The sequence below is a fragment of the Sebastes umbrosus genome, chromosome 8 (assembly GCF_015220745.1).
Source record: "Sebastes umbrosus isolate fSebUmb1 chromosome 8, fSebUmb1.pri, whole genome shotgun sequence".
Lineage (NCBI taxonomy): Eukaryota > Metazoa > Chordata > Actinopteri > Perciformes > Sebastidae > Sebastes > Sebastes umbrosus.
In genome coordinates this window covers 11,616,084-11,631,688 of record NC_051276.1, presented here as the reverse complement: position 1 = coordinate 11,631,688, position 15,605 = coordinate 11,616,084, and the positions used below count along the sequence as shown (strand labels likewise).

At 43.4% G+C, this 15,605-nt stretch overlaps 1 protein-coding gene across 2 annotated transcripts in view; it reads left to right on the top strand.

Annotated features, from left to right (window-relative positions):
• Nucleotides 1-2,774: 2,774 nt before the first annotated feature.
• The window catches only part of LOC119493046 (zinc finger SWIM domain-containing protein 6), a 57,146-nt gene continuing 44,315 nt past the window's right edge, over nt 2,775-15,605 (top strand). Inside the window, exon 1 of one of the 2 annotated variants that reach the window (XM_037778042.1) lies at nt 2,775-3,537. In XM_037778042.1, the coding sequence (XP_037633970.1) occupies nt 2,988-3,537 (550 nt within the window). In that variant the 5' untranslated portion in view covers nt 2,775-2,987. The remainder of the gene's footprint in view (nt 3,538-15,605) is intronic. The other variant, XM_037778040.1, reaches the window with a different exon arrangement.

Below are 15,605 nucleotides of genomic sequence, written 5' to 3'. Positions count from 1 at the left end.
AGAGCATAACTTTTCTGTTTAAAAATTGTAATGTCCCAATCCCTGATAACCCTGATGACATCACCAGGGTAATACCTAATACCTAACACCATACATACCTCCATTCTCTCTTAGACATACTCAGCAACCTTTCTTTTTTGTTCCCAAAATTAATAAAGAAATTGGCATACGTGCCTTTAAATTCAAAGGTCCTTCTGACTGGAACAATCTGCCCACTACCATAAGAACAATCAATTCATTTCGCCTCTTCAACAACTCATTATTACCCCTTTCTTAAAATATCATGCTGCTGTTTTTAATGGTAATGTCTTCTTGCCCCTTTAATATTGTGGGGCTCTTGATTGACAGTTCATTCTGTTGTTCTTGATGCTATTATTCTTGTCGTCGTTGTTGTTATTGCTAATAATGATGATAATGATGTTATTGTCAATAATAATAACTATTGCATTATATGTTTTGCAGTATCTATGTCCTGCTTATTATATGTTGGTGGGTTGGTAAAAAAGACCCTCTATGTATGTTGTATGCGATTGTGTTTGTTGTATTGTATTGTATGTGTTGTGTTGGACCCCATCAAAAACTAGATGGTCTCATCTCAAGGGGCTATCCATTAATAACGTTTTTTATTTATATTCCGTCTAGGGCCGTCAATCGATTAAAATATTAAATCGTGATTAATAGCATGATTAATTGGGATTAATCACAAATTAAACGCACATTTTTGTATCTGTTCAAAATGCACCTTAAAGGGAGATGTGTCAAGTATTTAATACTCTTATCAACATGGGAGTGGGCAAATATGCTTACTTTACGCAGATGTATGTATATATTTATTATTGGAAATCAATTAACAACACAAAACAATGACAAACATTGTCCTAAAACCCTCACAGGTACTGCATTTATCATAAAAAAATATATACTCAAACTGCATGTGATTATCATAAAGTGGGCCTGTCTGTAAAGGGGAGACTCCTGGGTACCCATAGAACCCATTTTCATTCACATATCTTGAGGTCAGAGGTCAAGGGACCCCTTTGAAAATGGCCATGCCAGTTTTCCTCGGCAAAATTTAGCGCAAAGTTTGTAATGTTATTTAGCTTCCTTCATGACACGTAAGTACGACATGCTTGGTACCAATGGATTCCTTAGGTTTTAGTTTCATATGATAGCCAGTATCTTCACTATAGCTTTAAAACTGAGCCCGCTACAACCTAAACAAAGTTGGGTTAATGCCTTTAAGAAATTAGTGGCGTTAATGGTCCCATATTATTAAAAAGTGAGATTTTCCTGTTTCTTTTATTATAAAGCAGGCTTTAGTCCTATATAAATACTGTGAAAGTATCAAAACACTCAATCCAAAGGGAAATACACACAGCCCGTATTGAGAAACTCTGCATTTGAAACAAGCTGTCAGGATTTCAGCCCATTCATAATGTCACAAATATACAATATTTAGACCCTTGACACAATTTTAAACGTAAACATTCTAAATGTGTCCCAGTTTATTCCTGGTTGCAGTGTATGTGAATGTCATCAGCTGACAGGAAGTACACATGGACCCAAGCTGTTGCCTAGCAACGCAATTCTGTTGCAAATCCGTCAAAATGCGCTAAAACGGAGTGTTTCAGACAGAGAGTCAATACAGGCATATACAGGCCGACAGTATGAGGAAAATAAAGTTTTTTTTTTAATATTACAGCATGTTAACATGTTCTAGTAGAAACACAAAATACAAGTATGAACCTGAAAATTGGCACGATATGGGACCTTTAGAACAATTTGCGCTAACACGGTTATTATCTCAATAACTTTTTACAGCCCTAATTTACTGTAAACTGATCTTAATATGTAAAATTAAAATAGGGCCTAAATGAACACGATTCAAGATTCAAGATTCAAGATTCAAGATTCAAGATGTTTATTGTCACGCCGGTTATACAGGTACAATCATGTGAAATACCTTTTGCTGGGAAGCTCCATTAAAATAATAAGTTATATTACAATTATAAAAGGAAATACTTTGTACTAGGGCATATTAAGAATATACAGGCATACTGAACATATGGAACTCCTTTCTGGAGGAACTCAGGCTCATAAACTCTGTTTCTTCTTTTAAATCATGCCTCAAAACCTACCTTTACAGGAAGGCCTTTTTATAGCAATTCCTTGTTTTAAATTTCATTATTGTTGACTTTTGGTACAAAAGTCTTATGTTCAACATTTTATTTTGGCCTATGTTTTTATTCGGTATTGTTTTTATCTTGATGTTTGCACTATTTTAACTCATGTTAAGCACTTTGTAACTATGTTTGGAAAGATGCTATACAAATAAAGTGTATTATTATCATTATAATTATTATATTAAGGCACATTAAGAACAGCGAGAGAAGGAGAGAGATAGCTTGTCTCTCAGAGTATGTTTGTGATTAATAGTCTATATAGGGCTGCTTGCTACACAGTAACCCAAAATGACTGATTAGTGGCTACACAGAGGACAGGCATGTCCAGCTTCCATATCTTTATGTTCCTCCTCCCACGCCCTTTCTGTTCTCTGACAGGCTGAGAGTCCTTTGGACTTAAGCCTCGAAAACAACCATCACGTTGTTATTGAAGAAGCTAGAGAGCCCGGGGTGGTAGTAGCACAGGCTCCAAAGGAAAAAAAAAAGTCAGTTTTCTTGCCCCCTTTTACCCCTGTGGGAAGCTGCGAGCCCGCCCCTGGATTAAGTCCCCGCCTTTAAAGTCCAATAAGAAGGGGAACTTCAAAGGCCCGTCGGCCGCCGGGGCTCCGCCCTCGCGCTCCCGAACGGCTTCACAAAGGATTTGCCGACGTTCGGGAATTCCGCCTCCGAGTTCCTTTTATAGCGCCACTCGTGCGCTGGCAGCGTTCCAGAACCCCGCCCATCCCGGTTACTCTGACAACACAAAGGACTTCACGGAACTCGCTAAGCCCCGCCTCCCCATCTCCAAATAAGGGCATCCTCTCCATGTACGGCAAACAATCGGTGCGCGAGATTGCCCCTTTTTTCTCTCTCTCTTCCTTATCCCGTTTCTATGATCGGAGAGGAACTGCGCTTCAGGTTGGAAGCGGTGCGATCATGGCCGAGCGAGTCCTCCAGCAGCCCCCAGCCAAGCGGCTCTGCTGCAGGCCCGGCTACAACCCGGCGTGCAGGCAGGGGCAGCGGGCTGGAGGAGTCCTGTGTGGCGGCGCGGGGTCCGCTCCGGGAGGGTCGGGCAACGGGAAGACGCACAACCCGGAGTCGCTGCTCGACATCGCGGCGCGCAGAGTCGCGGAGAAGTGGCCCTTCCAGCGGGTGGAGGAGCGCTTCGAGAGGATCCCGGAGCCCGTCCAGCGGAGGATCGTATACTGGTCGTTCCCGAGGAGCGAGAAGGAGATCTGTATGTACTCCTCTTTCAACGCCGGAGGAGGAGAGGAAAGTGGAACTAGCGGGGACAATAATGACGAGACCCAGCTGCCTTTCCTACGGGGTGTCACTCTGCTGGAGGGTGGCTGGGTGGACAACGTATTGCAAGTCGGTGAGTGGACTATAACGTTAGAGAAATACAGGAACTACAATGAACAAAACAAATACCTGGCACTGTTTGCCCTTTTCCTATGGAGCCATGCCATACTTTTAAAGGGCTTGTGTTGTGTGTTATAAACAATGCAGGGTATTTCCACCACCACTCTTCCTCTATAGCTGTGTGAGAATAGCCTATTTCCAGAGATAAGCCCGTAATAGTAGCCCACTTCTCCTTGTTTTTGCCCACTGAGCTGCGCGCATTGAATCGCCCAGAGCCATCCCAATTGGAAGCTTAGCACTTTGTTCCTATTTTTATGTCTTTCCAGCTCTCCATGCCCCCACCAATGGGTACGCAGACAAAAGCCCCCTATATCTTTTCACCGCTGGCTAAATAGACGATATTTAGAAAGGGAGGGTGGGAGGGAGGGACTGGTGATTTAAAGCCACAGTGCTTCTATTTTGTTTGCCAAACACCTTTTGTGAGACAGACTGAAGCTTTTCTGCTTTTCCTCCCCAATATTCAGTCAAAAGCCCAAGCAGGCTGTATGCAGCTGGTAAAGGAAAAAAAGATGCATTTTTTTTGTCTGTCTGCTGCATTATTTATGGTAAAGCTTGGAGTAAACAGAGGTGCTGTAGGCTCAGCAACCCCCTGCCTGCCTGCCTGCCTGCCTGGATGGCTGCCTTTGCCAGAGCCACAATATTTCACTGCAATCGTCAGTGCAATAGACTCAGCTGTCAATCCGGCTCCCCACCCTTGGAAACGGTTCAGGATTCTAATCCCATTACCCTCCCCAGTTCATCTGAATCTTAATGCATTCTGCAAACAAGATTTTATGCATGATCTTCTTCCTCCTCCCTGCCTCCCTATCTCCCTCCCTCCCTCTCCGTCTCCCTCTCTCACTTCTTGGCTTACTATCCCCTCCAAAGAATCTGTGTGGAGATGGCTTCAGCTCTTGTGGGCTCAGAGAATGTGCAGTGCACAATAGTAGCCATGGAGCAGGCAGACAGGCAGGCAGCTCTCCCTCCCTCTCTGGCCTGTTTACCAGATTCCCCAGCATTAGACTCATTTGTGTGCTCCACTCTTTTGGGGCTTTAGGGAAGCTAAACACCCAGCACGGGGTAAAATTGTGTAAGGCGTCAGTGAGTAGTGTGTGTGTGTGCGTGTGCTTTGGAAAATAGTCCGAAATAGTGACAAAAGAGGGGGAATGGGGTCATTTTCTTTGGCCATGCATGTTTTTTGTGTATGTGTGAAAGAGAGAGATTATGTGTGGGGGGTTTGATAAACACAGAGGGGGATTGTGCATGCATCTGTGTGTGTGCATGTGTGTGTGTCTTCGTCTACACGGGCTGTCAGTCTCATCCCGCATGCTCACAGAGTAGTGGAGGATGACAGGCGAGTACACAGCAGGAGGAGGGCATGTTATGCTGATTGCAATTTTCGCCCCAGAATTTTTTTGGGGGGGTGGTGAGGGGACTGGGGAAAATAAAGCCAAGGAAGAGAAAAATGATAAATAAAAGATGCAATCTACTCCAGGGGACAGGCAGCCACTGGAGGATGAGGGCTTAAAAGCAGGGCAGCATGGGAGGGGGGCTGTCAGCCACATCACACACCACATGTATTGGCCCATCAAACACATACAGTGGGTCTGGCCTGGAAAAAAAAGTGCAGGGTTGTTGTGTGTGTGAGGCGTGTATGTCTTTGTGTGGCTCCTAGTGTGTGTGTGTCTGTGTGTGTGTGTGCTGTCAGTGGGATGGGATTCAGTGTTGATGATGAAAGACAGTAGAGCAATAGAATAGATGCGGAGGTTATTGTGTATGGGGGGGAAAGCTAATATACTTGAATGGATCTGCTGTCGCTGTATTCCTTTCCTCCCCCTCTCATCTCCTCCACCTCCCCTCACTCCCAAGTGAGCAGCTATAAAACTCTCCATATTTACTCCCCTAAGGCCAACTACCAGCCCCCAGTCTCCTGTGATTATTTATCTTTTTCTCAAAGACATTAATCACACGCTTTTTTCCTTTTTTCCTCTCCATCTCTTTCCATACATCAGTGCTGTGGAGAGGGAACGGATAGGGGGGGATGGCGTTTAAGGGGAAGAGCAATAGATCGGGTGATATCAAGAAAAAGAGGGGAAGCCTGGAGGGAAAAAAGTGGGTGGAAAATGCAAAAGAGGAAAAGAGGCATTGAAATGGTGATTGCAAGAGAAGGGGATGTCTGAAAGTAAAGAATGAAGCGCGGAGAATGGGAGAGAGTGAGATGGATGGGTTGTTCTTTCTCCCATGCGAGCTCATCTGTTCCAATGCCAGCCTCCGAGATAAATATTCATATATGAATGCAAGTGTTATCTGGCGGTCCACCGCTCCTTCTCCTGTTATAGGAGCGTTATGACGACCCAGCTTCAGCCCTCTTGCACTCTTTCTACTGTTGAATCAGTGATGAATTTGTCAGCAGCTGAGCACATACGTACCTAACCCCAACCTGTATGAAAAGGCTCTGTGTGTATAATACATTAAAAACGGCACATAATGAAATATGCATGTTGCTTAGGAGAACAGTCCAACAACCTGCTGTCTGCCATGGACATTACATTGTCATGAGCTGATCAAGAAATGTCATTTAGGGCTGTCTATCGATTAAAACATTTAATCGCAAATTAATCACACATTTTTTGTCTGTTCAAAACATTAAACATTAAACATTATCTGTTCAACACATTAAAGGGAGATTTTTCAAGTATTTAATACTTGTATCAGCATGGGAGTGGGCAAACATGCTTACTTTATGCAAATGTATGTATATATTTATTATCGGAAATCGATAAACAACACAAAAGAGTGACAAATATTGTCCAGAAACCTTCACAGGTACTGCATTTAGCATAAAAGATATAAGATAAGATGAACCTTTATTAATCCCCGGGCGGAAATTCAGGTGTCAAAGCAGCAAAGCGCAGGAGAGATACAGGTGTACCAAAAATTATAAAAACAATAAACAGAGATACAGAATATACATAGTGAACGAACATAGCGTGTACCATTCGCCAATAAAAAATGTAGTGTACAGTAAATAGATGTAATATGTACAGTCTATAAAATGGTATATGGGATGTAGTGTAAGCAAGTTTAAAGTTTAAAGTGCACCAGTGGTTAGAAGAGGTGGTTGCAGGTAGTGCAGATAGATGCAGATAGTCCAGATAGTGTGTGTTTTAAGTTTAAGGTCCTCATAGTTTTCATGTGGGGGTCAGCCTTGGTTGTGGAGCCTGATGGCTACCAGCAAGAAGGACTGACCCAGGTGCTTTGTGTCTGTAACTGAAGGTGCTCCTCATCAAAGACTATGCTCAAATCATAACATGGCAAACTCAAGCCTAATAGGCAACAACAGCTGTCAGTGTGTCAGTGTGCTGACTTGACTATGACTTGCCCCAAACTGCATGTGATTATCATAAAGTGTGCATGTCTGTAAAGGGGAGACTCGTGGGTACCCATAGAACCCATTTTCATTCACATATCTTGAGGTCAGAGGTCAAGGGGACCCCTTTGAAAATGGCCATGCCAGTTTTGCCAAAATTTAGCGCAAGTTTGGAGCATTATTTAGCCTCCCTCCCAACAAGCTAGTATGACACCAGTATGGTACCAATAGATTCCCTAGGTTTTCTAGTTTCACATGATACCAGCATCTTCACTCTAGCTTTAAAACTTAGCCCCGCTACAACCCCAGAAAGATCGATTGCGTTAAAGAAATCAGCGGCGTTAAAACAAATGTGTGTTAACGCATTATTATCGCGTTAACTTTTGACAGCCCTAATATCAGTAAAGCTCACCGGTGTGCCAAGTTTCTTTATCTTGTCAATCAGAGCGTGCCGTGCCTTTTAACTGAGCATCATTTACCGGCGTAGAAAAACTTCCAGAGCTGCCTGTTCTGATCACAGCATCTGTTCTCCGGCCCCCCTTGTGTAATTTAGACTCGGCGGCTCATCACGCTGAAAGCAAGGCTAGTATTATGGTGCCCCGTCCTCTAATTATAGAATTCTAATCCTATGGCTCTAACATGGCATGACAAAGCATGTTTGCACTTCATTACCCTACCTTCCTGTTTTAGTCCTCCAGTCTGGGTCAAGTTCATCCCCCCTCGTCTCTCATTCATACATGACATGTCCTGTCCTGCTCCTTCCCCCATTGACCCCTCTTTCCCATATTTCTTTACTCCCACCCCCTCTGTCTGCCTTCAGGGCTTTGTGCCAGGAGGTAAATAAACCATAACCCCCACCACCACCACCACCACCACCTCACTCACTCTCACTATCCTCTTACCGTAAGCCCCATGTCCCTATGGAGTGACATACTGATGCCTGGCATATGTCGCTCGCTGCAATGTCATTAGGCTACATGCTACAGCCTATTCATCCAGCTCCCCTTGTTAGGCTAATTTCTCACATGAAGCTACATGCCATTTTATCATGCTGCTGTCCCAAATCTGAGTGATGAGGCTGTTTGAGGCTTTTTTTAAAAATTCAACTAGAATGAAAGCAGATATCCTGTAGCCTATTTTGGTGCATTTTCCATGGTGGTGTTGTTGGACTAGATAGCCCATACTATTTTGCCGTTCCTGTGCTTAAAATATCACTGAATGTCCATGGCAGTCATGCCTGTTTGAGTGTGAATGTCATCCTCCTCTGCTCCACCTATTTCAGAGACGAATTTGTGTGTGTGTGTGTGCATATGTGTGTGTCTGTCTTGTGCTTCTGCACGCTCATAACTCAGGTTAATTTGTTCACGCTCGGGAGAATCTTAATTAGGTTTCTGCGTCATCTACTCTCTCTCTCTCACCCTCATTTTATCATGATGTCAATGAAACGGCGAAATAACAACCAGGCTGGTGGTTCCCTGTTTTTTAACCTGTTCCTTTTTTTTTGTAACGCAGATGGTGAAAATCATAACACAGACTCTCCTGAACCTTATGTTTAGCTCGTAAAAAAGCACACTTTAGGTGTGTGTGAGTAGAGGAGCTGAGGAGCCATATGTCATTTCCTATTGACTTTAAATCACATGTGTGCTTAGCATTCAGGCAGAACCATGGCAGTATCAGACATAATTTACAACAATACAATACAACACACAGGCACGGACAACACCCACAAAACAAAGAGGCTGATAAAACAACAAAGAAATATTTGCACACACTAGTAGATTTTTGTTTGTGTGACAAAGCGGCGAGCCACATGCCAAGGAGAAATCTGCGCCGCTTACAAAGGTGGAGTAACACCGAGCATGTTTGTGCAAGAGCACACTCGTGCACACACACACACATTTTTGTACTTTTGAGCTAAGAATTCACGAGGCTTCTCGAGGACCCACATCGACATTTCAAGCATTTTGTCCACGAAGGTGCAGAATTTAAGACGCCAAACGTGAATCTTGCACGAGCATGTCGTCTGCGAGACACTATCAGGCCGGGGCTGGATTTTTTGGTGGGTGAGGGCTTGTTGTTTTTGTTTGTGTGTGGGCTGTTTCTTTTCATGTGGGTGGATCTGGTTTTATTTTCCTGTTAGGTTAGAGAGAGTTCCTTTATCTTTTTACAATGCCCGTCGAGATTGAGCCCACATGCCTACCACCAGAGACAGACAGAGAGAGACAGGAGGCATATGCTGTTTAACTGTGTGAAACCAATGTGTTGTAAAGAAGCTCAACTTGTGACTCAGGACTTTAAAGAGACACTGACACAAAATGACTCAGGACTTTTGAAAATGAATCCCCGAAAAAACGTTTGATGTTATTCTAAATTATAAGCTCTTTTTGAGGAACCCTTAAAGTGAGTTAATCAGATGTCATTTGTGGAGCGAGCCTCTAAAAGGTGAGAGCGTTGAAGGAGCAGTGATCCTGGATCCTCAGGTCTACCCCCAGCCATGTGACTATCCCTGGGCTTGTATCGTCATGGAAACATGGCTGAGCCTAGAGCTAGTGTAAACAAATGGCTGTCCAAGAGGGAGAGAGAGCGAGAGAGAGAGAGAGAGAGAGAGGGGCAGCAACCGCATCCATGTGAAGAGACATTGAGTCTTTAGGGAAAGTGCTCTCTCTGACTGACTGTGCAGCAGATTCCAGGTCTTTGTCCCATTATATTGGCTGAATGGAAAAAAGATAGGATACATTTCAGATGTCGCTTAATGGAAACATGCTAGCTTCTTTGTGCGAGTGTGTGCACATTTCTGTAGACCCATTTTTTCAGTTTAATATCACGCGTTTGCTATGTAACATTATATCTGGATTCACAAATCGTCCAGGTAATGAGGTTTCTGTTTACCTCTAGTTGCGTCGAATATCTTCCGTGTAAACTGAACTGAAAGAGTAAGCATCGCCGTAAATCTGAAATGTGTTTACGTGATAATTACTTTCATTCTGCTCATAATGAGTTTCAGCACAAGCTCAGTTTCCGCCTTCGATTACTTACAGACAGTAAGCAGCTAGTTTTCAGTCTGGGTGGCCCCCTCAAGGACTGAACCCATAAAGCGAACCCTGACGCTGCCGTGCCGTGAGTGATAGATGACCACTGCTTCTTCTGCCTGCTCTGTCATGTTCCCAGCATGTCAGAAGTTTCCAGAAGGCCCAAATGCTTGTCACAGACCCAACTCCAAACTCTAACCAACCCCGTTCCCGGACCCAGATGTGCCTCTAGATAGATCATTCCCACCACAGACCATAACTTCCTCGAGCCAGCCGTGTTCCATCCTCTACACCCAGCCGTAACGGTCTCCTGCTCTTCACATTTCCAACACTGTACCCAAGACGTACCACTAGACAGTCCTTCTGCCATCTCAAGGCCTTATATTTCCAGTCCTTCCACCTGACTGGAGCCAGCCTCCCTCCCAGTCCCATTCCTGCTCCCAGACATGGCTGTTTCCTCCCCTCCCCTCTTAAATCACCATTCCCGGTTCCAGCTCTAGCCACCTTGCGTCTGCCACACTCCCAGGCCGATTACCAAGTTGCCCAAAATTACCCGGCATGCTAATTCTGGCTCGTTTTCAGAGAAAGCTCAATGTACAAGATCAGCGTGCATTGCCCCAGTTAAAATAAACCAGCTAAAGTAATAAAGTTCCAGTGTGAGCTCTCTAACGTCTGCCCCAGTCCCCATTCCAGCTTGACTTGTCTCCTGTCCCAGACTGTGGCTGCTGGGTGTGCGTCAGCAGCACAGCTCCTCGGCTGGCTGACTCTGTCTAGGAATCCAGTGCTCCTTCCACAGAGCCGCTGCCCCTCTCTTCACTGTGAGCACAGGCAACGGAGCAGAGGGAGCAGGCGATAGAAAGGCTACTAAATCCACAATGACAAGGCCCTATTAAAAGCTGTTTTTTCTATTTCATTTAATGACTTTTATTACCAGCCGCCCTTCTCTCTTCGATTTGGCAATAATAACAACAGGGGAATGCAGCACTCAGCGTTCTCCTATCTGATGCTCCCTTTCACTTTTTTTTCTTTTTAATGAATTCCTCTTTGCACCAATGGGCTGCTGAAATAAGCACAAAGCAGGCCAAGACTCTGCTTACTGCAGTGGAAGGTTCGATGCATGTATACTGTGTGTGTGTGTGTGCAGTTACTATGAGAATACGTGTTAAAGACTAACCATGCTTTCAGTGTTGCCACAGAACAGAGTCTCTCTGTGCAGTTTGGTCAACAGCTGTTTCTCCCCAGAAGCCAAACAGCTTTGGATCAGCCCAAAGACTACAAATGATATGTGTGTGCGTGCACATAATCACTGTATACTTTTCTGACAGAGAAGAAAGTTACCTGCTGTTGTCCCAGATTTAGGGAAATCTTTTTTTTATCTATCCCAGACAAAAACAAAGGGTGTAGCAAAGAATATCTCAGCTTTTGCTTGTAGGTTTTGGTGTCCATTAAGTTTTACCGTAGACGCAGCTCACCGAAAAACTTCTCTGCCAAACTTTGACTCTTGATGCTATTGTAAATGATTGTTGGGTAGAGAGCGGAGTGTGCATTCACTAGGGGTGGGAATCACCGTAGACCCCACGATACGATCTTATTGTGATTTTAAACAGAGTATTGCTTTAAGATATATTTTGCGATATATTACCTTTTTTCAACTGAAAGTTGTGCAGTTTGTCAACATCTGTTTTATCTAATAAGATACAGTTTTTACTCTGTTCATCTCAGAGTTTTCATTCACATATCTTGAGGTTAGAGGTCAAGGGACCCCTTTGAAAATATAGCCTAACTTTGGAGCATTATATAGCATTCTTCCCGCTATTATACCATGGTTGGTACCAATTGATTCCTTAGGTTTTCTAGTTTGATTTGATACCAGTATCTTCACTGTGGCCGGGCCCACCGTCGGGACGTCGGATTGTTCAGAGGTTAAGAGTCTATATAATAAAATATCAATACTTGATGTCCGTGTATCGATACCATAAAGAGTGCTCCAAGTATGACATATTTTTGTAGGCCAACCAGGAAGTTAGCATCGCCCTGGGTTCCCTTGACAAAAAGCCAATGGGATGTCTCCATTGGATTTTGGATTATTGCTGAAAATAAACTCTGTGGCAAACAAATGTTTATGATACTTACACATTGTGAACACCACTTTTATGATTTTTGAAGCGTGAATGCAATCGTTAGAAGTAAAAAGCTAACGTTAGGCTATAAACGAACTACACCACGGTTGCATGAACGCAAGTATACACAACGAGGCTGTGAAGGCGGATTTGTGTTCGGCGTGATGACGTTTAGTAGTCTCATTTAGCCACTTGTTAGCAAATGCCTTTTTTAACACACGTAAAAGCTTCAAAATTCATTCATGAGTGGGGTATTTATTGATGTATTTTATGTCGTAGAACAAAATGTTAAAATCTCTAAAGCTTGTGTGAACCGCAGACCTTATTTCAGGCATCTAACTGAAACCCCATTCAAAAAAAACATTGACTTCCAGACGAGGGAAGTGCTAAATGCTAACTCATTTCCGTTTTTTAGGACTCATTCCTGTAGCACTCTATTGCCACGCAAAATATCGCGATACTATGCTGTATCGATTTCTTTTCCCCCCTCACCCCAAGCATTCACCCCTTCAAGATGCTTCCTGGACAAAAATAGTCATTCTCCAGATACCTACACAGGACTTTATGTTCAGGTAGATTCTTTCAGCCTGTCTTTATCTGTGTGTGTGAATACAAACACGTGCGTGTATGACTTTGTGCGTTAATGGCTCAGTGAGTGTGTTTATGGCTGTTTGTGTCAGGCTGAATAAAGGTGAGGCATGTTAACGATAAGAGGCTGGATGACATTCCCGTCTGTCATCATTCCCACACTATCCCATTTCCATTCACACACACACACACACACACACACACTCGCTTGCACACATGCCTTAAGACACACACTGGTGCCGGTGACTAGGCGCCTTAGAATAAACAACAGCAGAGGATGCAGGTTTACCTGCCGCTGACCCCTATCGCGCACACACACACCGACAGAGGTGTTCACTCATCGACTGGTCCCTCCCCCTGCATTGAGCTGGCCGACTGCTGACCTCTTCACTTGACCCCCAGGGATTTACTAAAGCCAGAGGTCAATCTGGTCAGACTGTCCCTCCAGCGGCCGATTGCTCTGCTTGAAAGGCCCATGCTCACATTATTGTTTTCCAATAAACATCACCTGAGCAAAGGAAAATACTGCTTGCCTGATTGAATGTATCTTTTGCATGTTCCAATAAGCAATTTCTCACCTGAGAGATCAGTCAGAGAGGAGATAGAGAAAGTACAAGCCCAGTTTTTTTTTTGTTTTTAGTGGAACAATCGGGAATCTGAGCCAGACTGAGAGGGGGAGTTTACCCCCTTCTTCTCTCTCCCTGCCCGGCAGGCTTGAGTGCTGTGTGAGCTATGCGGAGGAGGAAGAGGAGGAGGAGGAGGAGGAGGTCCTGAGAGTGTGAGGTGACTCTGGCTGTGCCTGGTCCAACGATGTCGTGGCGGTGTGGCATGTGAGACATGCATTCACTGCTCGGTGGAAGAGCCGGACTGAATAGAGCCAGAAAGGCTCTCCAGGCATGAGAGACAGACAAAGAAAGAGAAGGAGAGAGATTCAAAGAAAAGGAGAGGACGGCTTTCAGCTGACTGTGGAATCTAGTTTGCCCTTCTAAAGGGTTTTGTCTTTAAGGAGCTCTTTCTTGCTAATTTTCTTTGCTTGCTTGTTTTTTTTTTTCTTACCTCATTCCTGCTCTCCCTGTCGTCTTATTCACTTGCTCTTCTTCTCCTGATCACTCCATACCTGTGCCCTCCATACCCTCCTTCTCTTTCATGCATTCCTTCATTGTGTTTATAAGCTCTTTTTTTCTCTCCCCTTCTCATTTTTCCAGTTTCATTTCCCAAGCCAGGCAATAGAAACTCATATCTTATTTACACTGCCCCTATCTAGATACAGCATGTTTCCATAGTGTTTCCTGTGTCTAAACTCCCAAAGGAAGGCTAGCCGGCTAGCTAGCTCCTGCTCTCTCTCTCTCTCTGCTGTGCTTAGTGCTAGCATCCAGACCTCAGGGGCTATCACTGGTTCTACATTTAGAGGCTCTCTGTTTACCACCGTCTGGAATTAGCAGAGGAACAGGACTATGGCCTATTTGCTGTTGTGTCCTTCTCTGACGTTTCTGAATAGTCCTCATCCTGATGTTTTTCCCGGGTGTTGAGGACCACCCTGGAACCTTTTCAGGGTGCTCTGCCCTTCAGAGATTAATCTGGTATCATTATTTTTTATGTTAGTCATTTAGCTGATGCATTGAATGAGCAGTTCAGCGTCTCGCTCGATGACACGTTGAATGCTTATTGCACAGGTCAAGGTTTTTACTCAGGCTGGGTATTGAACCTCAATACCCTTTTGGTTTGTAGCACAGAGTATCGAAGATTGTCAAGATAAGATATTTCTTTTTTAGTCCCACAGTGGTGGGAACTTTGCATTTGTCAAGTACCGAAAGCTAGCATCAGTGGTGGGATGAAACTAAGTACATTTACTCAAGTACTGTACTTAAGTACAAGCTTGAGGTACTTGTACTTTACTTGAGTATTTCCATTTTCTGCTACTTTATACTTCTACTCCACTACATCTCAGAGAGAAATATTGTACTTTTTACTGCACTACATTTATCTGACAGCTTTAGTTACTTTACAGTAGGGCTGATTCAAACTCCCGTTGCCATGGTAATCAACCTCCAAATCAGTATTCAAATAGCCCATGAAATAAGGAACAATCCCACAACATTATTCATATTCAACATGAATTATTATTAGTTATTCTCAGACGGATATCGCTGTTTGTTATGAGTAGAGGTGTGCGTGTGTGTGTACAGTAGTGCAGCAGCGGCGCTGTCCCGAAGCGTCGAATACCTTCAAATATTTCTCACCGAAGCTTCAAAGTCCAAAAAATGGTATTCGGGACAGCCCTACTTTACAGATTCTGATTATTAACACAAAATATAATCAACAAATACATGATGATGTATTATTATAGATTAAACTACCCAGCAGTATATAAGGTAGTTAAAATGAGCTCCACATTTACCAGCTGCAACATTAAAGTGATGAACACATAAATAACACACAATAATATATATTATTCTACATAATGAGTACTTCTAGTTTTGGTACTTTGAGCATATTTTGATGCTACTTTTACTTAAGTGCAATTTAGAATGCAGGATTTGACATGTGATGAGTATTTTTACACTGTTTTATTACTACTTTTACTTTAGAGCGGAGTAGTACTTCTTCCACCTCTGGCTAGCATTGAATGTCTGGTTCAATTCATAATCTTGTTCTTTGATCAGAGGTCCTGATTTAAATCTAAATCTTAGTCTGTTTTATATAGACAAAGTCCTGGTACGGCTGCTTGTGTTGTACAATATTTGATATCTTCGAACTTCCTTTGTTCGCAAAAAAGTTTTTTTTGGTAAAAAATCATGCTTTTATTTCTCAAAGTAAGGTATGGAAAAATAGTATTACTTTCAGATCTGAACTTAAACTGGGGCATCAGCATAACGAACAACTTGAAACCATACTCAGTTTTGACAGAATGTAGAGCTGCAGCGATTAATCGATT